This window comes from Mesoplodon mirus (assembly GCF_964341445.2).
Source record: "Mesoplodon mirus genome assembly, chromosome: 1".
Lineage (NCBI taxonomy): Eukaryota > Metazoa > Chordata > Mammalia > Artiodactyla > Ziphiidae > Mesoplodon > Mesoplodon mirus.
This window is the reverse complement of record NC_138976.1, coordinates 40666185-40687566: the sequence shown is the minus strand read 5'-3', so window position 1 is coordinate 40687566 and position 21382 is coordinate 40666185. Positions and strand designations below refer to the sequence as shown.

The 21382-nt window shown below is 43.2% G+C and overlaps 1 protein-coding gene across 4 annotated transcripts in view; it reads left to right on the top strand.

Moving 5' to 3' along the window:
- AOPEP (aminopeptidase O (putative)) overlaps positions 1 to 21382 on the top strand; it is a 374682-nt gene that overhangs the window by 340193 nt on the left and 13107 nt on the right. For all 4 annotated transcript variants that reach the window (XM_082621524.1, XM_082621525.1, XM_082621523.1 and 1 more), the window contains one exon: positions 3527 to 3643. In XM_082621524.1, coding sequence (XP_082477650.1) covers positions 3527 to 3643 — 117 coding nt within the window. The remainder of the gene's footprint in view (positions 1 to 3526; positions 3644 to 21382) is intronic.

Here is a 21382-nt window from a genome sequence, read left to right as displayed (position 1 = left end):
CTTCTTTTTCATTATAGGGTGGCTTTGTAGGGAGTAAGTGTTTCTTTTACAAAGAGAAATATGCTGTATTAAAGCAAGCTGCTTACCACATTTTTGCTTCAGTATTCTCTTTTCAAGGTCTGTAATCTCATGTAAAAATTAAGTAATGTTTACTTACTCATTTGTGAGTGAGACATACTGTATTTTATTGTCTGTGTACTAAAATAGCATTTGATCACCGATTTGAAATACAAGCTCCCCCCGCCCCCCGCCATCCCCACCGAATTGGAAGAATTACAGTTGAAAGCCAGATGGCTACAGGTGGTTTTATTAAGGAGAGTCATTTACACAAGTCCATTCTGAAGACCTCTCAGCATTATGGAGGAATGTTCTCAGCCTCTGTGTTGGTCCTTGGTGCCCCTGCCCACCTCTGAGCAAGCTAGTTCTTGAAGCAGCCGCCAGGCACCTTAGCGAAGGAGGAGGGAGAGCTGGTGGGGTGTGTGCATGCTTGTTCTTTGCCTTTCTCCAATTAAAGTAAATTAAACTTAACAAAGAACCGCGAAGGCTTGACTCCCTCCCTTCCATCTTGGCTGCCCATCTTAAGTCAGGGGGCTTGGCTTTAGATATTTTTCCATTGCATAAAATGAGGAGAGGACAAAAACTTCCAGTGATCCTTCTGGTTCTGTTTCTCTGTGCAGGTGTGTATGAACTTTTTGCTTAGAAGAAAGCTGCGAGAGATACAAAAGTGTGAATCCAGATATTTTGATAGGTTCCCATGTCAGTAATCCTCTGACTTTAAAAAGGAGTTTATTGGTCAAACCCAGCTGGCGTAAGTTGAGGACCAAGCTAGTCGTCTTACTCAGGGTTTCTTTCCTCCCTGGATCTCTCCAGTTTAAACCAAATCCTAAGCTTGGGTTCTAACAATAGGCCTCTTTGTAAGCGCAGGCACGTAATAGGGAGATGCTTTTCTTTCTACTCTTCCCTTCTCTGCAGTTCTGCAAATTGGCCGGGCTTGTTCCTGCTGCACTTAGTTAGCGAATAAGGCCGCCGCCCGCGGCCCATGGGTGTTCTGTGCTGTATCAGGCTGGGCCCTTCCCCAGAAGCGGTGTTCTTGAGTAGCTGTTGCTGCCCCGAATTGGCTGCCTGTAGAAGCACTGCTGACCAGTTTTGAGCATGCGCATGGGGAAGCAGGACTGGCTAGCCATTCTGACCCAGTCTGGGACCTGACCCTCTCCTGCCCCTGTACAGACAGATGGGCTGCTGCCGGACAGGCACCTAGGCCCGCCGCAGGGTGGGGGCCACGTGGAGCACACTTTGGAAAGGGATGTAGTGGGACAGGTGGGGAGAGACCATTTTGGGGAGAAAGGGTAGACTCCATGAGAAGGGTTCAAATGCAGGAGGGCAATCAGGGAGAGTGGCCTTAGGGGGGAATGAGGGGCACATGCATGGCTGGGGCTGAAGGCTTAGCCTCCACAAGAGAAGGGGCCCCTCTTGGAACACAGGGAAGGAAGATCCAGAGAGGGAGGCTGCAGGGTGAGATGGATGGGAAGGAGGGCAGAGGGAGCCTGGGTGCCAGGCCCAGCTGGGCCGAGCTGAGAAGATGGAACTACAATAAGAGGGGCCACAAGAAAGGCTGAGGACAAAGTGTCAGCTCTGCTGCCTGGTGAGGAATGCCAGAGGCTGGGTAAGACTCCTCCCTCTGCCGGCGGCCATGAGTGCCTGCCTGCCAGGTGCTCATGGTGCGGATGGTATACAAGGGCATGCATGCTCCCCAGAAGCTGGTGGTTCTGAATTTGGTCTGTTTTATAAAACAGCAAATTTCTTTTAATATCATAAAAGTAGCCTCATGTGTCTAAAACTGTAGAAAATGGAAAAATGGCATTCTTGTACTAGTGTATAGTAATCTGATATCTGTAAAGCATCTTACAAACACAGTAGTTCCAACGGAAGGAAATTAAGTGTTCTCATATATAACCTCACAGGTCAGTGCTGAATCGTAACCCTCTGGTTTTGCTGAAGCACCTTGTTTCTCCTGTCAGCCTGAGAGAGGATCCACAGCATGACTCTGTAGTGGATGGAGTGATGTTATGGAATGAAAATACCCAAGAATCAAGTGTTGTGCATTTGTGTCTGTCTGTCTAGAGGGAAGTGGCGGTTTAATTAGACCTTAGAAAGGTGAGGTGAGGAAAGATAAGAAATGCTTTCTTTGTGGAATTATGTGGTAAATTTCATGCATGCGGTCTCTGCTGGGTTTTCCTGCAAGCGCATTTAGGAAGAGTGTGTGTGTGAATGGAGGGGGGGAGGCAGAGGTGCAGCGCACACTTGGGGGCTGAAAGGTAAAGAGAGGTAGGGGAGAAGCCAATAATTTTTGAAATTTCTTTTAGAGTAACAAAATGGGGATTAAAATCCGGGTGTTCTTGTGAATATTCTGTTGCTCTAGTATTGACTTCCAGAACTGTAAATTTGGGTTCGTTGACAAGGATTGCCTGGGCATAATCAGGAATGGAGAAAAGCTAAATGTCGAGAATAGTGGAATTCATAGTAATTATTTTAAAACCTTCATTTTAGAATAAATATATTTTGGTTTCTACAAGATGTATCTTAAATTGATTTTTTTACTTCTGTTAACAGTTTGTGTGCTGCTCTGTGCTAGAGGCTGATCTAGGCACTGTGGTACAAGAGTGAATAAGACAGATATTTTAAGTTCTTGGATTTCACAAGTATTGTTTGTTCACAGATTAGTTTGTGTTATTTTTGAACCATATAAAAACATCTTCCTCTCTTTGCCCTTAAGTGGTAATACCATTTTTACTTATCCTGTATGAAAACTCAGGGATCTGAGTGACCTTGTGTGGTTGGGCATGTGTGTGTGTGTGTGTGTAATCATACATACAACCTTCTTTTTAATGGAATAATAAACTTACAGTTTTTATAATAGAGGGATTGTGAAACATGGTTCTAGTTTCATTACATGCTCTTTATTTCTTGGTGTACATTTGCAAGACACATACTAAAGAAGGAAATCTGAAAGTTGCTTATTTCTGTTAAGCTTCCATGTGTTTACCTAAGATCAGACGGTTTCTTGAGTATTTGTCTAGGCTAAATGACCTTTTTTGGCATATGCATGCTGTAGAGAAAAAGATACAATAAAACCATGATAATGTTTTATTAAGATAAGCACAGTTTTTATCATTCACAGTGTATGTGTACATTTAAGTCATCATGTTGTACACCTTAAAAAAAATTCATGGTGTACAACCTAAAAAATAAACAAGGTAAACTCAGTTTTGATCTGCTCTTAAATATAGAACTGACATGAAAAGCCATGGAGAATAGTGCTTAATCAGGCCCCAGAATGCAGTGTCTTTGGGGATACAAGGTAAACCTTGAGGTTTTACCATAGTAAAGTCTACAGTCTTCCCATGTTTCAGACAGCTGCTGGGAGTCCCCAGGTTACCCTGGATTTGCTGTCTTTGGTCTAAACATTTGGATTTAATTTCTTGTAAGCTGAATGGCATTTTCACAGGCTGTTTGGTTTTGTCCTCAGCTTCTTCCAGACCAGCTGGTCTTGCTTCTGGAGCATCTCTTGGAGCAGAAGACCATGAATCCCCGAACTCTGCGAAGACTTGAGAGGACGTACCACCTCTCGGAGCAGGATGCAGAGGTAACCAGGAACACCCTCAGAATTTACACTGTGGGTCCTCACTGTTGGTGAAGAATGATGATCCCATTGTGTCCCAAACTGCTGGAACTCTGTAAGCAGCATCCCGTGCTGTGTCTTACGAGTGAAAAGCAGCACTTCGAGCAAAGAGTAAACTGCTTCCCTGGTTGCGCTTGCTCCAGCAGGGGGCCTCTGATCCTGGTCATTACCAGGGTATTTTGAGGTCCTAAGTTTTTCCCTCTTTCTTCTTAAATCATTAAGATGGACATAAGTCTCCTAAAGGAATGAGCAGGCGGGTGGAATGTTTTTGAATTATAAACTTGGGTGGGTCATCTTGTGCATGATGGTGTTGCCGTCCTGTTGCACATTAAGGAAACTTGGGTGAGATGTGCCAGAGCTTCTTGGTTGCATTCAGTTAGGACAGGAAAGGGGCCATGTGTAAAGGAAATGAAAACTAAATCTAACAGCCATGGTTTGAAAAGCAAAATTGGATGCTTGTGGGAAAGCAATATGATAGGGTCCTTAATATCTTTTAGCTTATTGTGAAGAATGCAATGTGAATCCTAAGATGAGTTCCAGAGTTTTTTAAATATATAAAATAATAAATTATTTAGTCATCTTAAGTAAAAAAAGCACACAGTCTCTCTTATATAAAACTCCTTAAAGGCAAGTAGGTTTGATTTGTGTTCAGTTGAGAATAAATGAACATTTAAAAACTGTACAGTCCAGTATGGCAGCCATTAGGCACATGTGGCTCTTGAGCACTTGGTATGTGGCTGTTCTGAATTGAGGTGTGCTGTAAGTGTGAAATATGCATAGCAGGTACTGGAGACATAGTATAAAAAGAGGAAGCAAAATGTTTCAATAATTTCTTATTGATTACAGTGTCAAAATGATATTTTGGACATGTTGGGTTAAATAAAATATTATTAAAAATTAACTTCACAATTCTTAAAATGGAGTAAATGGAGAAAAGCCAGCTCATTATTAGATTAAAAGGTAAGATGGGCACTGTTATACATGTTAAAACCCTTATGTAAATTCAGGAGTTAATTGAAAAACTCCAGAGAAGACATATGTAGTTTTTTACCCATCTCAGCATAGATCAAACGTGCAACTGTTGCTGTTTATTTCAGCTCTTATATTTTTGTTTATAGGAGTTTCCAAATGCCAGCTTGTTATTTTTAATTAGTGTTTTAAAGAGGTTTCTATTTATAGGCATGAGGTTATGCTTTAATCAGAGCTGAATGCCACTGAAATGCCAGGCCCCAGTGACAGGCAGTGGGCAGACGGAGGCGGGAGGATCAAAGCAGGTGCTGGGCACCTGTCACTCCTCCACTTCTTGCCAGAAGCTGGGAGGTGGTAGACCCTGGTCCCCCTACCCCTTTCCTGTTGGCATAAACATAAAGCACACTGTGTTCTTAACTTACAGCTCAACTTAGTTGTTATATGTAACTTCTTAAACCTTCGAGAAATATAACAGGTTTTATTTTGGTTGCTTCTTTGCATCTCAGACTGCATCACGATGCCCAAAGCCAGAGCAGTCTCTTCAGGCTTGGCTCTTTGGTTATGAGAGACTGGGGCCTGAGGGAGGCTTGACTGGTTTAAGTAACTGGCGTGGTCAGTGTTCATGCAGTTCACAAATACTCTGCCAGTCACTAGGGATACAGCAGTGGCAAGGGTCACCCTCAGGAAGTTTGGATTCTTCTAGAAAGACAGCTCATAAGTAAATGAGCAGGATAGTTTCAGATAAGAGCTACAGAGGAGCTTGCAGGTGAAAGTGAGCTAGGTGTCTCTAGGTAGAGTTCAGGAAAGGCCACAAGAGAAAGTGACATTTGAGCCAGGACCTAAGGGCAAGCAGGAGTTGGCCATACAAAGCCAAGGGGCCAGGAGTGATTTCCATACAGAGGTGACAGCAAGTGCAAAGGTGTGAGCATGGCATGTTCTAGGATAGGGGTCAGCAAACTTTTTCTGTAAAGGAGCAGATTTTAATATGTCAGGCCATACGGTTTCTGTCACAACTAACTATTCAACTTTGCTGTTGTAGCTGCCATAGGCACTGTGTAAACGAACAGACGTGCCTGTGTTTCAGTAAAGCTGTTTATGGACCCTGAAACTTGAATTTCATATAATTATCACATCTCAAGATAATTCTTTTTGTTGTTGTTCCTTTTAAAAACTCTTCTAAGATGTCCACACGACTTCTAGCTGTGGGCTGGTTTGGCCTGCCCCCTTCTGAGTTTGTTGACCCCTGCTCTGGGGCCTGCAGGGTTGAGGTCAGGGGTGGGTAGGGCCCAGATTAGGGCCTTAAGGCCCTGAGGCCTAACGTGCCACTGCCTTGCCCCCTTCCCAGGCCCTCTAAGGCCTTGGCACGTAGTCACTTACATTGACAGCTTATCTCACTGTGAGGTTTCCTTGAAAGGTCACTCAGAACCAGAAAAGCAACAGGATTTTGGCCAACCAGGGTATGTTCTAGAAACTTTATTAGTTAAGTGTGATTTATTGTGACACTGATTAGCAGGAATTTCGTTGACTAACCATCTGCCTTTATTTTAAGTGACAGAACATTTCATGGGAGAAAGAATTGTTATTTGCTGGAAAAATGAGGATTCTGACTTTATTCTTGGTGCTTCTCCTTGACCAAACATATAAGGATAGTCCCTTTCAGTTATTATCAGGGCTTTTAAATATGTAATAAATAGCAATCATTCAAAACCTGGCTGAAGGTGCTGGCGAGTGGCAGGCTGTATGTGGAGCGTCCGTGTGGGAAATGGCTCTAGAGGTACTTTCCTGACAAGGAGCAGTGTGAGTGACTGTGCTGATACTCTTTGCTCAGGGCGCTGTCACAGGCCCTGGGACCATGGTGTTGGACTAGGTGTCTGTGCAGAAGGACTTCAGTCCCAGGACGGGGGGGGGGGTCTCTAGCACAGCAGCAGGGAGTGCTCAGGACAGTGGTGGGGCGGGGGGCTACTTCCTCATATTTCCAGGAGGTAAAGAAAGGCTCCCCCTACTCTTCCTTGGACTAGCATTTCTCCTGAAAGCACAGATGTGAAGTCACTCTTTGAGAAGGTGAGCCTGCTATTTCCGTAGCTCGTTTAAGCTCCTAATTGCCCAGCACACTGCAGAGCTCTCTTGTTGGCAGAGCAGCATGTTCTTGATGTACCAGAAGTCTCAACTGTGTAAGAAGCCTGTGCTGCCATGAACCAGCTCCCTCTGTTCAGTAGTTGCTTTAGCTTCTTTGCTGTCGTGCCCACTTGTCCCTTCCCTGCCTCCTCCTGTGTCTGTGGGTGGGCTGGTGCTGTCTCACTGGGAAGTTTATTTTAATGATGCTCTTTGTGTAGCTCAAGATTTGTATTAGTTGTGTTGCTTCTGTGTTTCCGGTTGTATTCACAGAATGTCCAATCTGTTGGTCAGGATTTCCGAGCATGGCGACCAGGTGGATGATGTTCTTTGCCAGCTGTTTGCATGTCAGGGGAACGCTGTTCCATGTTACGCGCCCCTTGTCCTCCGTGTGCCTGCATCACACGTGTTGTGAATACACAAGTCTGCCCTGCAGGGAGGGACGCCTTGTGTTCAGAATCTTAAAGGAAAAGTACATGAGGACAGATGTAATAAGCTAGGTACAGTAATGCATGTCATCTTAGGCCATTTTGTGCCTTGCCTGGCCACTCTTGTCGCCACCATGTGAGAAGTGGGGCTTTGGAGGAGGAACGTTAGTATTCCTTAGCCTGGAAAGTAACACTGACTACAGGAGTAGTTACCGTCTTTTACCTCCTGAGTCAAAGACGCCTCTAGTCATATTGCTGGGCTGCTTTAACCAGGTCAGAAAATGAAAGGGAAACTTAGTTTATAGGAATACATTGTCTACAGTTTCCGAGCATATTGGTTCCAATAAAGGCCCAGAAGGTTTTAAAACATGTTAAACAACTGATTCTTCAAACGAAAGGTATTTTCTGAGATGCTTTTTTAAAATAATGAATTTCCAGCCTGCTTTATCAGGTCTCCTAAGCCTCAAAAATAGCTTTCCTATGTTAATGAAGAGAGGCTCCACTCAACTTGGCTCTGTGACCTTTTTCCCCAAAAGCCCCACGACTGACCTTGAAGCAACTATTTCTACAGACTACAGTTGAACACTTCAAAACTGGGGCACCCCTCAGGTGAAATTTCAGAAAATATGGAAGCAGCCACTCCCTGTCTCATCTGGCTCAGATGGGAGTGGTGGATGTTAGTCAAAATGGTCCCCACGGTACCATGCTCTGCTCTGATGTTTCAGTTGGTAGGTTGAGCCAGAAATTTAGTTTTCTGGGTGAGGCCACTACCAGCACCAGGTCTCCCCCTCACTGTATTTGGGAAAGTACTGTTGGTTGAAAGGAAGAGGCCTCCTGGGTTAGGTTGGGGTGGGAAGGGGTGCGCACAGTGTCTCCATCTTGCCCTGGCTCCATGCCCCAGTCTTTGTTCAGGGGTACTGCTCTTCCAGGTCTCCATCCCATCTAGACACCCAGGCTGTGCACCTGGTACTGGCAGAGGCATCAACTTAGCAAAAAGCTGGACTTGGTCCCAGGTCCCCAAATGGCTGGTAGCCACTTACAAGTTGCCCACCCTCCCGGGCCCCTTTTTCCTCGTCTGCACAGCAGTACCAGGACTAGACTGCTGGCTGTCAGCCTTTTTGACCACAGCCAACTGGCAAAAACGGCTTTACGAAACTGTTTTTACTCTTATATTTGCTGTTATTTCCTATTTTATTTTCCTTAAAAATGTGCATTGTGATGCAGCAAATTGATTTTGTGACCCACTAATGAGTCGCAGCCCACAGTTTGGAAAACGTGGAACAGGACGATCTCACAGTCCTCACCAGCTTCCTGCCTTCAGACTTGTGGCCAAGGTCCCTGAGCCTCTTGTCTCCTCAGGATTAAAATGGAGCCAGAAACCCCCTCCTCATGGGATTGTTAACACCATGAGGAGAAGTTTTAGCATAATTTCTTGTCATGTAAGACTCACATTCTCTCATTTGGTGTGAAATGGTCAAATTTTATTTAGCTCAAACGACCTTTATATTGTCTCTTTAATCTGTCAGGACTGGCAGTGAGAAAGAGAGACAAGAAGTGCAAGCTCCCAACTGTTAGAAGCCCCTGAGCATCTGGTCACAGAATTCTTAATCTGGGGTCTTGGCGGCTTTTTCGGTGGGGTCGGGTACAGGGTGGTGTGCTCTAAACCAAGGTTTCTCTACCTTAGCATTACAGATATTTTGGAGTGGGTAGTTCTCTGCTGTGGGGTGTCCTGTGCTTTGGGAGATGTATCACACCCCTGGTTTTTTTTCCCTGCGATGCCAATAGCAGTTATCTCCCTTCCCCGCCCTGCCCCTGTTTGGGCAATCAGAAGTGTCTCCAGACATCGCCAAATATCTTCTGGGGGATAAAGTCCTCTTGGTTAAGAACCACTGCTCTAAAGCAGCACCCGACCACAAAAGGCAATTTTTTCATCTCATCTAATGAAGTGCCTGCCTGATGGTTACAATACAGAGTGGAATAGCTAGAACATGGTTAACTACATTTAGGGGCCACCCTGAGCTGGCTGTATTCTCTCAGGGCTCCAAAGAATGTAACCCTGTGGGAGGTGAAAACAAAATGTTTCACATGGACGAAAAAGAAGGAATTGCAAAATAAAGTAGTAGTAGCAAGTAAATCTAAGGAAACAGGTGAGTGAGGACAAATCTGTTTTACCACTAGTACGCAGAGAAAGCCATGCCAGCGTCTGTCTGCATTCTGCTCTGAAAAGGACACTTTCAAGGTTGATTGCAAATGGAAGAACATCCAACGTTGCAGGCTTTTCCCTCACCACTGCCTTTCCTCTGGTGCAGGTGGAAGAGCCCTTGAAAACCGTGTAAACTGGCCACCTCCCTTGGTGGATTTTACATATGCAGGGAGGGGGTGGATTTTAATACTTGTCAGTAAGAGAACTCATTGTTTATTTGAAAAGAAAATACCACAGCATTTATTTGAAGTCCACAAGTGGAAGGCATGATTGCAGGCCCACAAAAGTCTGACAGCTCCGATGCTCATTTCTGAATTTCATTTGGGCCAAAAGCATAGTTTCTGTGAACTGAGAACATTCCATTATCAACCGACCTCTGGAGAGGCATACTGAAAGGGCAGAGAATAAAGGTTTAGTCAGGTTATTATAATGTTTAAAATCTAAGACTGATCTGTAGCTGTGATTCTGCCCATTCCCTTTATGCTAAAACTCCTTCTGGTCATGATGACCGTCGTCTTCTGCACAGTGTTCAGGGTCCGTTCCCTGCCGTCTGTTCAGGGGCTCAGCACTCCCCTTTTCTCCCCCGGCTGCTTTTCTGTAGCATTCTGGCTACAAAATAAAGAAAACATTTCTATTTTGTGCTCCTCACAGGAAGAGTTTGGAGGAGAGGTTAGATGTAATCTCAGTGGGCTCTTTTGCCACTTCAGGGTGCTCAACAGTTTATATTTAGTAAACCGCGGTTTGCTGAACTTGGTGCCTCCTTCCCCTTTGGTACACCTCGTTGCGGAATCTAAGTAGCACAAAGGCAGAAACCAGCCTTGCTGATGTCAGGTCCTGTCATCACGGCGGTGTGTGAGGGCAGCCTGCCGGGCTGGCGCCACAGCCCCTGCAGGACTGCAGGGCTGTGCAGGGTCACCAGGGCCCAAGCGTAGGAGCAGTGCCAGAGCGCCGGCCCCAGCCCCCTTGGTGGGCGCCTCTTCCTCCCCTCCTTCCCTTTTGGAGTCTGTCTTGGGGGAATGCATATCCCTAGGCTTCCCCAGGTCACTGCCCAGCAGTGTCAGGAGGCACCATTGTGGAACAGTGCACCAGAAGGCAGGTTTTCAGATTGAACATAAAAAGGAGACTGTTGGGTCTTCCCTGGTGGCGCAGTGGTTAAGAATATGCCTGCCGGTGCAGGGGACACAGGTTCGAGCCCTGGTCCGGGAAGATCCCACATGCCGTGGAGCAGCTAAGCCTGTGTGCCACAACTACTGAGCCTGCGCTCTAGAGCCCGCGAGCCACAACTACTGAAGCCCACGTGCCACAACTACTGAAGCCTGTGCGCCTAGAGCCCGTGCTCTGCAACAAGAGAAGTCACCGCAATGAGAAGCCCGTGCACTGCAACGAAGAGTAGCCCCCGCTTGCCTCAACTAGAGAAAGTCCTCGTGCAGCAATGAAGACCCAACGCAGACAAGGAGACCGTTGTGGAGGGTTGGAATGTTGTGGTGCAATTAGCAAAGTGGTTTTCCAGGGTAAAATACAAGGAGCCAGATGGAATGGGAACTTTCAGAAAGGCAGGTTGACACCTGCCATATCCAACATTGGGCCGTTTTGTCACAGTTTCTTCCCAGGGACAAGGGATCTGGCTCCTTGGCTCCTTGACATGGTCAAGCTCAGGTTGCAAATCAGAGGGTCAAACATTGATGGATCTGAACTTTAGGACGTGAACTATAAGTAGTGTGACTTAATATCCATTTTTTAAAAAGCTAAAACAGTCCTGGTGAGGGACGCAGCTGTCATTTTGACACAGCATTGTAATTTGTAGAGTTGGGAAAGCTAGGCAGGGTATGGATTGATAAAAGGGTTGGTTGGGGTGATTTTCTTTGGTTGTTTAGACATACTGGGATTTTTAAAACGTGCCTTTTATAATGTGGAATAAAAAGCTCTTATATAATTCTTTAGTTATATTTGTGTATTTTTTTCTTTGTTGTATTTGGTTTATGAAACATTTACTGCTTTAGAACATTTCTTCAAAGTCAGGAAGATAGCTCTAGTTATTTCTTCTTGGAGTTTTCTTTCTCTGTTATTCAGTTCAGTGCCCCTAGAATTTTTCTGTGGAAACCTTGTAACAAAAAAGTTCCCTGGTGGCGCAGTGGTTGAGAGTCCGCCTGCCGATGCAGGGGACACGGGTTCGTGCCCCAGTCTGGGAAGATCCCATATGCCGCGGAGCGGCTGGGCCCGTGAGCCATGGCCGCTGAGCCTGCGCGTCTGGAGCCTGTGCTCCGCAACGGGAGAGGCCGCAGCAGTGAGAGGCCCGCGTACCGCAAAACAAACAAACAAAGTCTCCATTGCTTTATACAGTGATACAAGGATTTTTGAAAACGGATCTAAAATGACAAAGGACTTTGTTTTTTTTGTTTGTTTGTTTTTAGATGAGTATTCCTCTCTTGTTCGTGAGGCCAGGGCCTGTGTTTTATTTACCTTGAATTGTTACAGGACATTGTGGCTGATCAGATGTTTGTTTAAAGAAAAAATGAGTCACTGGTGGCATAATCTGCCTAATTTTTCTGAAAAGACCTTTTAAGTAAACAGTTATAATCTGTCAAAACATTTAGAATTTATCTGTTAAATAAAAGAGGAAAAGAGCATTTAACGGCGGGCTTTTAGCTACAGGTTCAGCCAGACTTTATGAGAAAAGTCCCTGGTTGCTTATTTGCCATTCTTTCTTCCATGTACTTAGCAGCACGTCCTACTGTATAGATATTTGGAGATTGAAGGGGCAGTATCACCTCTTGCCATCTGTGTATGTTTCCCCCCCACCCCAAGTCTGTACAGATTTTCTTAGAAAGATGTGGAGATGTACACATTTTCTGGGTTAATAAATAACATTGCCCTGACACTCTTCTTTTGATAGTGCCCCAAACCCAACTACATCTCCTATTCTTTTTTGTCTTTAATGTTGTGAGTAAAATCAACATGTGGGGTTTTATTGGTGTTTCTAGGTTCTTTATACCTCCATCAGTAGTTTATATATTTTTGTATTAGATTTCTGTACTGAAATCCACACCCAAAAAAAGCACACAGTTGTCTGTGAGCCACTGCCATTTTCTTTCACAATTATAGAGTCATATTCCCATGTAAAGTTTGCCTTCAGTGCCCTAAAACAGAGGGCTCACTTTTGCCAAAATATCTTTCCAGATTGCTCTTCTTCCCTCTGGTGCCTTTCCGGTGCGCCCTCCTTTGCTTTCTAGTTCCATGGTACACCAGGATTTGAGAGTTCGCTCTCTCTGGCCTTCAAGCTGTGGAACCTTCAGGCTGTAGATAAAATGAGCTCTTCCTGTAGTCTATGGGAGCCTCCCAGAGCATCAGTGGCCTAAGTATGGTCCCTGAACCTGCCCTTTAGGGAGGAGGTGGTGCTCCATAGATCCTCCAGGATTCCCTGGCAGCTTATGCCTCTTATGGGCGAATGTTTGTGCTGGTACCTGATAGCAAAGAGAAAACAATTGTATTGAATTCAAATTGTTTTAAAAAATGAAAGGATCTCCGTTTATGTGCAAATGATGGTATCTTGTGTTTGTCAGGGCATGAAGTTTAAAGATCAGCAGACTTTATGGGGTGGCACTAAAAATGATTTTTAAAGCTACTTGGTCTACATGTTGCTTTGCTGCAGCTTTGAACCACATGGACTTGTGTTCCATAGACCAACTGATCTGTGGGTAGGAGCAGATGACCATGCTGAGCGTGGAAATCTACAGGCACTGGGGAGAGCAACCAGCCAGCCAGCAGCAGCCCAGAGCAGGCTTGTCCCCCTGGCTCCACTGTCAGGACAGCAGGTAGTCTCCTCAGGAATTGACTGCGTAGAGTAGTACCATTTCCTGAAACAGCCTTCCCCAGCTTGACTCTAGGCTTGTTTTCTTGTTTGTTTGTTTGCGGTACGCGGGCCTCTCACTGTTGTGGCCTCTCCCGTTGCGGAGCACAGGCTCCGGACGCACAGGCTCAGTGGCCATGGCTCACGGGCCCAGCCGCTCTGCAGCATGTGGGATTTTCCTGGACCAGGGCACGAACCCGTGTCCCCTGCATCAGCAGGCGGACTCTCAACCACTGCACCACCAGGGAAGCCCTTAAACATCTTTATTGGAGTATAATTGCTTTACGATGTTGTGTTAGTTTCTGCTTTATAACAAAGTGAATCAGCTATACATATACATATATCCCCATATCCCCTCCCTCTTGCGTCTCCCTCCCACCTCCCTATCCCACCCCTCTAGGTGGTCACAAAGCACCGAGCTGATCTCCCTGTGCTGTGCAGCTGCTTCCCACTAGCCATCTATTTTACATTTGGTAGTGTATATATGTCAGTGCTACGCTCTCATTTCGTCCAGCTTACCCTTCCCCCTCCCCATGTCCTCAAGTCCATTCTCCACATCTGCGTCTTTATTCCTGTCCTGCCTCAAGGTTCATGAGAACCCTTTTTTCTTCTTTTTTTTTAGATTCCATATATATGTATTGGCATATGCTATTTGTTTTCCTCTTTGTAACTGACTTCACTGTGTATAACAGACTATCTAGGTCCATCCACCTCACTACAAATAACTCAATTTCGTTTCTTTTTATGGCTGAGAAATATTCCGTTGTATATGTGTGCCACCTCTTCTTTATCCATTCATCTGTCAGTGGACACTTAGGTTGCTTCCATGTCCTGGCTATTGTAAATAGAGCTGCAGCGAACACTGTGGTACATGTCTCCTTGAATTATGGTTTTCTCTGGGTATATGCCCAGTAGTGGGATTGCTGGGTCGTATGGTAGTTCTGTTTTTAGTTTTTTAAGGAGCCTCCATACTGTTCTCCATAGTGGCTGTATCAATTTACATTCCCACCAACAGTGCAAGAGGGTTCCCTTTTCTCCAACCCTCTCCAGCGTTTATTGTTTGTAGATTTTTTGATGATGGCCATTCTGACCGGTGTGAGCTGAAACCTCATTGTAGTTTTGATTTGCATTTCTCTAATGATTACTGATGTTGAGCATCCTTTCATGTGTTTGTTTGCAATCTGTATATCTTCTTGGGAGAAATGTCTATTTAGGTTTTCTGCCCATTTTTGGATTGGGTTGTTTGTTTTTTTGATATTGAGCTGTGTGAGCTGCTTGTATATTTTGGAGATTAATCCTTTGTCAGTTGCTTCATTTGCAAATATTTTCTCCCATTCTGAGGGTTGTCTTTTCATCTTGCTTATGGTTTCCTTTGCTGTGCAAAAGCTTTTAAGTTTCATTAGGTCCCATTTGTTTATTTTTGTTTTTATTTCGATTTCTCTAGGAGGTGGGTCAAAAAGGATCTTGCTGTGATTTATGTCATAGAGTGTTCTGCCTATGTTTTCCCTTAAGAGTTTTATAGTGTCTGACCTTACATTTAGGTCTTTAATCCATTTTGAGTTTATTTTGGTGTATGGTGTTAGGGAGTATTCTAATTTTATTCTTCTACATGTAGCTGTCCAGTTTTCCCAGCACCACTTATTGAAGAGGCTGTCTTTTCTCCATTGTATATTCTTGCTCCTTTATCAAAGATAAGGTGACCAGATGTGCGTGGGTTTATCTCTGGGCTTTCTGTCCTGTTCCATTGATCTATATTTCAGTTTTTGTGCCAGTACCATATTGTCTTGATTACTGTAGCTTTGTAGTATAGTCTGAAGTCTGGGAGCCTGATTCCTCCAGCTCCGTTTTTCTTTTTTCAGGAATGCTTAGGCTATTCGGGGTCTTTTGTGTTTCCATACAAATTGTGAAATTTTTTGTTCTAGTTCTGTGAAAAATAACATTGGTAGTTTCATAGGGATTGCATTGAATCTGTAGATTGCTGTGGGTAGTATAGTCATTTTCACAGTGTTGATTCTTCCAATCTAAGAACGTGGTATATCTCTCCATCTGTTTGTATCATCGTTAATTTCTTTCATCAGTGTTTTATAGTTTTCTGCATACAGATCTTTTGTCTCCTTAGGTAGGTTTATTCCTAGGTATTTTCTTCTTTTTGTTGCAGTGGTAAATGGGAGTGTTTCCTTAATTTCTCTTTCAGATTTTTCTTTATTAGTGTATAGGAATACCAGAGATTTCTGTGCATTAATTTTGTATCCTGCTACTTTACCAAATTCATTGATTAACTCTACTAGTTTTCTGGTAGCGTCTTTAGGATTCTCTATGTATAGTATCATGTCATCTGCAAACAGTGACAGTTTTACTTCTCCTTTTCCGATTCCTTTTATTTCTTTTTCTTCTCTGAGTTCTGTGGCTAAAACTTCCGAAACTGTGTTGAATAAGAGGGGTGAGAGTGGGCACCCTTGTCTTGTTCCTGATCTTAGAGGAAATGGTTTCAGTTTTTCACCATTGAGGACGATGTGGGCTGTGGGTTTGTCACATGTGGCCTTTATTATGTTGAGGTAGGTTCCCTCTCTGCCTACTTTCTGGAGGGTTTTTATCATAAATGTGTCTTCATATTTGTCGAAAACCTTTTCTGCATCTGGTGAGATGATCATATGGTTTTTCTCCTTCAATCTGTTAATATCATTTATCACATTGATTGATTTGCGTATATTGAAGATTCCTTGCATTCCTGGGATAAACTACACTTGATCATGGTGTATGGGACGTTTAATGTGCTGTTGGATTCTGTTTCCTAGTATTTTGTTGAGGATTTTCACATCTGTGTTCATCAGTGATGTTGGCCTATAGCTTACTTTTTTTTGTGACATCTTCGTCTGGTTTTGGTATCAAGTTGATAGTGGCCTCGTAGAATGAGTTTGGGAGTGTTCTTTACTCTGCTATATTTTGGAAGAGTTTGAGAAGGATAGGTGTTAGCTGTTCTCTAAATGTTTGATAGAATTCACCTGTGAAGCCATCTGGTCCTGGGCTTTTGTTTGTTGGAAGATTTTTTATCACAGTTTCAATTTCAGTGCTTGTGATTGGTCTGTTTATATTTTCTGTTTCTTCCTGGTTCAGTCTCAGAAGGTTGTGCTTTTCTAAGAATGTGTCCATTTCTTCCAGGTTGTCCATTTTATTGGCATATAGTTGCTTGTAGTAATCTCTCATGATCCTTTGTATTTCTGCAGTGTCAGTTGTTACTTCTCCTTTTTCATTTCCCATTCTATTGATTTGAGTCTTCTCCCTTTTTTTCTTGATGAGTCTGTCTAATGGTTTATCAGTTTTATCTTCTCAAAGAACCAGCTTTTAGTGTTATTGATCTTTGGTATTGTTTCCTTCATTTCTTTTTCATTTATTTCTGATCTGATCTTTACGATTTCTTTCCTTCTGCTAACTTTGGGGTGTTTTTTTTTTTGTTGTTCTTCTTTCTCTAACTGCTTTAGGTGTAAGTTTAGGTTGTCTATTTGAGATTTTTCTTGTTTCTTGAGGTAGGATTGTATTGCTATAAACTTCCCTCTTAGAACTGCTTTTGCTGCATCCCATAGGTTTTGGGTCATCGTGTTTTCATTGTCATTTGTTCCTGGGTATTTTTTGATTTCCGCTTTGATTTCTTCAGTGATCTCTTGGTTATTTAGTAGTGTATTGTTTAGCCTCCAGCTTTTGTGTTTTTTAGTTTTTTTCCTGTAATTGATAGCTAGTTTCATAGCGTTGTGATCAGAAAAGGTACTTGATACGATTTCAGTTTTCTTAAATTTACCAAGGCTTGATTTGTGACCCAAGATATGATCTGTCCTCTAGAATAGGATAGATCTATCCTGGAGAAACCTCATGAGCACTTGAGAAGAAAGTGTATTCTGTTTTTGGATGGAATGTCCTGTAAATATCAGTTAAGTCCATCTTGTCTAATGTGTCATTTAAAGCTTGTGTTTCCTTATTTATTTTCATTTTGGATGATCTGTCCATTGGTGAAAGTGGGGTGTTAATGTCCCCTACTATGATTGTGTTACTGTCAGTTTCCCCTTTTATGCCTGTTAGCACTTGCCTTATGTATTGTGATGCTTCTTTGTTGGGTGCATAAATATTTACAAGTGTTATATCCTCTTCTTGGTTTGATCCTTTGATCGTTATGTAGTGTCCTTCTTTGTCTCTTGTAATAGTCTTTATTTTAAAATAAAGTCTATTTTGTCTGATATGAGAATTGCTACTCGAGCTTTCTTTTGATTTCCATTTGCATGGAATATCTTTTTCCATCCCCTCACTTTCAGTCTGTGTGTGTCCCTAGGTTTGAAGTGGGTCTCTTGTAGATAGCATATATATGGGTCTTGATTTTGTATCCATTTAGCCAGTCTGTGTCTTTTGTTTGGACACAAGACCAAATGGTAATCCATTTACATTTAAGGTAATTATTGATATGTATGTTCGTATTACCATTTTCTTAATTGTTTTGGGTTTGTTTTTCCAGGTCTTTTCCTTCTCTTGTGTTTCCTGCCTAGAGAAGTTCCTTTAGCATTTGTTGTAAAGCTGGCTTGGTGGTGCTGAATTCTCTTAACTTTTGCTTGTCTGTAAAGGTTTTAATGTCTCCATCGAATCTGAATGAGATCCTTGCTGGGTAGAGTAATCTTGGTTGTAGGTTTTTCTCCTCCATCACTTTAAATGTGTCCTGCCACTGCCTTCTGGCTTGCAGAGTTTCTGCTGAAGGATCAGCTGTTAACCTTATGGGGATTCCTTTGTATGTTATTTGTTGCTTTTCCCTTGCTGCTTTTAACATGTTTTCTTTATATTTAAGTTTTGATAGTTTGATTAACACGTGTCTTGGCATGTTTCTCCTTGGATTTATCCTGCATGGGACTCTCTGCACTTCCTGGACTTGATTGACTGTTTCCTTTCCCATGTTAGGGAAGTTTTCAACTATAATATCTTCAAATGTTTTCTCAGACTCTTCCTTTTTCTCTTCTTCTGGGGCCCCTATAATTCGAAAGTTGGTGCGTTTAATGTTGTCCCAGAGGTCTCGGAGACTGTCCTCAATTCTTTTCATTCTTTTTTCTTTATTCTGCTCTGCAGCAGTTATTTCTACTATTTTATCTTCCAGGTCACTTATCCGTTCTTCTGCCTCAGTTATTCTGCTATTGATTCCTTCTAGAGAATTTTTAATTTCATTTATTGTGTTGTTCATCATTGTTTGCTCTTTAGTTTTTCTAGGTCCTTGTTAAACGTTTCTTCATTCTATTTCCAAGATTTTGGATCACCTTTACTATCATTACTTTGAATTCTTTTTCAGGTAGACTGCCTATTTCCTCTTCATTTGTTTGGTCTCGTGGGTTTTTATCTTGCTCCTTCATCTGCTGCATATTTCTCTGTCTTCTCATTTTGCTTAACTTACTGTGTTTGGGGTCTCCTTTTGGCAGGCTGCAGGTTTGTAGTTCCCATTGGTTTTGGTGTCTGCCCTCAGTGGTTAAGGTTGTTTCAGTGGCTTGTATTGGCTTCCTGGTGGAGGGGACTGGTGCCTGTGTTCTGGAGGGTGGGGCTGGATCTTGTCTTTCTGGGGGGCAGGGCTGCATCCGATGGTGTGTTTGGGGGTGTCTGTGAACTTAGTATGATTTGGGGCAGCCTCTCTGCTAATGGATGGGGTTGTGTTGCTGTCTTGCTAGTTCTTTGACATGGGGTATCCAGCACTGGAGCTTGCTGACCATTGGGTGGAGCTGGGTCTTAGCGCTGATCATAACCTCCCAACCTCCAGAATTTTTGTTCAGCCTGTTCATCCATGCATTTACTTCTGTCGGCAGTACTGGAAATGACCAGGAGTTAACAGGAAAATCCGAATTATTTTCTGGAAAACTGGAGGTAAGATGACTCGGGAGTGACAAGACACAAAGTACAGTGGGTGGCGGTGAAAGAAAGCCAGGGTAGGAGGTGACTGAGGTGTGGAGCAGTGCCCTAGGGGAGTGGCAACTTCCCACAGGGACCCCTGCCTCTAGAGCATCCTCTCCCAGGCATCGACGCTCCACGGGGCTCCTCTCATTGTGGTTTTGATTTTCATTTCCCTATTAACTAATTATGGTCAGCATCTTTTCATCTGTTTATTGGCCATTTATACATCTTTGGAAAAATGCCTAGTCAGATCTTTTGCTCATTTTTAAACAGGTTTTTCTTCTTTATTATTGAATTATAATAGCTTTTTGTATATTTTAGATACAAGACCCTTATCAGGTATATGATTTGCAAAAATATTCTCTCATTTTCTTAGGTTGTCTTTTCACGTTCTTGATAGTGTCCTTTGAAGCACAGACGTTTTAATTTTGAAGCCATCTGATTCACCTGTATTTTCTTATTTTGCTTGTGCTTTTGGTGTCAGATCTAGAAAACTAGTGCCTAATCCAATGTCTAGAAGATTTATGTCTGTGTTTTCTTCTAAGAGTTTTATAGTTTTAGCTCTTACATTTAAATCTTCCAGTTTGATTTTTAAAGTTCATTTCTCTAGCTTCTGTAAGGAAGGTATTGGAAGAAATAGCCGCTAAGAAGAAACGGGGAAGGGAGGGTTGAATTTTTTCATGGAACATGTGGTAAGGCTGGAAATCGACTGAGCTTAGGCTGCCCCATTCAGCAGTTGGTGTCTTTTCTTCCTTTGTCTCTTAGTTTGAGTGGCCCTTTCTCAGGGAGTCTCCTGACTACATCCCTGGGTCACTCCCATTGCCCTCATTGCACCCTGTTATCTCCTGTCAGGGCATTTGTCACTAACATGAGTCTGTTCCTGCCTGTTTACTGGATTTTTCTTAGACTTTCTACTGAACTGTAAGCTCAAAGAGGGCAGGATCTTATCTGTTTTATTCACCACTTCATCCTTAATACCCAGTACTTATTTTTTTGGAGAATGACACTTCCTGGATCTCCAGGTATTCTGGAATAGAGTGACTAGTATATGACAGGATAAGGTGATTGGATAACTAAAGCTATAGGGAAGCCCCTTCAGGAGGGAGCGAACCTTTTTGGCAGACTTGGTGAGGCCCTCCGGAGTCGGTCACGTCTGCCCCTGAGAAAATGGAGAGAAAGCACGGGTGTCCCTTCAGAGCTTCTCAGAGGAAGTAACCCATGGTCAGTTTTCTGCCAACAGTAAAAGTCCTTTTTTTAGCAAAGGCCATGTGTCATATGTTAATGAAATGAGGAAAGGAGGTGGAATTCCATACTGGAACGTTTTACCATTTAGTGTGCTATTTTGATAGGGAGGGAAGGCTCACTGTACTGTATTTCAGGGTGGACTCAACACGGCCTACTGAGTTCTACTTTTTGGAGCCAGCTGCCTTGAATAGCATTAATGTCATTAAATGAAATAGTATATACATAGGAGAAGGAAGAAAGGTTGGAATTGGCCTGAGAACATATAAAACTTGATGTTTGTCATCACCTTTGATCCTCACCATCACTCTCCATGTGCACACTTGGTGTGATGATCCTGATAGCAGGTTTGGACGATCCCTGTTTTGCACGTTGCCACAGCTCTAGTTATAACTGGTAAAAACCTGTTATTACCGGCTATAACCAGTTAACATAGAGCAGAGAGTTTTAGGGTCTGACTCAAGCAAGGTTAGCAAGAGCCCTTGAAAAAGAGCTGAGAGCCTCCGCTGCCTTGTTTGTTGTCTTAACTTCAGGGCGAAGGGGGTTTACTGGCCTGGCTTTGTGGCAGTGCACAGAGCAACTTTTCATTCCCTTTAGTTAAAACAGTGTTAAGATCCCTTTGAGAGTAAGGAGCTGTAAGGTGAGAGAGAGAAGGAGAAGAGAAGTGTTGGAAATCTTTATGTGACAACTGTACACTCAACTGTGCCCTCATCTTTTCTCATGAGAATGAGCAGATGAGACATCCTGGATCGTTACAGATGGCCCCTAAACGAAATACTTGCTGGAAAGGCTGTTCTGGAGCTGCTCTAGGAAGGCTTCCCCACGCCCAGGCTGCCAGGCAGGCTTCCCTCACCAGCAGTAAACCCACTTTAAAGCAACGTTAAATCTAATTTAAGGACACAAATTTAAAAAGTAGGTTCATTTATTGCAGTGTTAGACTTATTAACTCACAAAAGCCATGAGCCTTGGTCTTTCTGTTTACAGATTATAAAATGGAA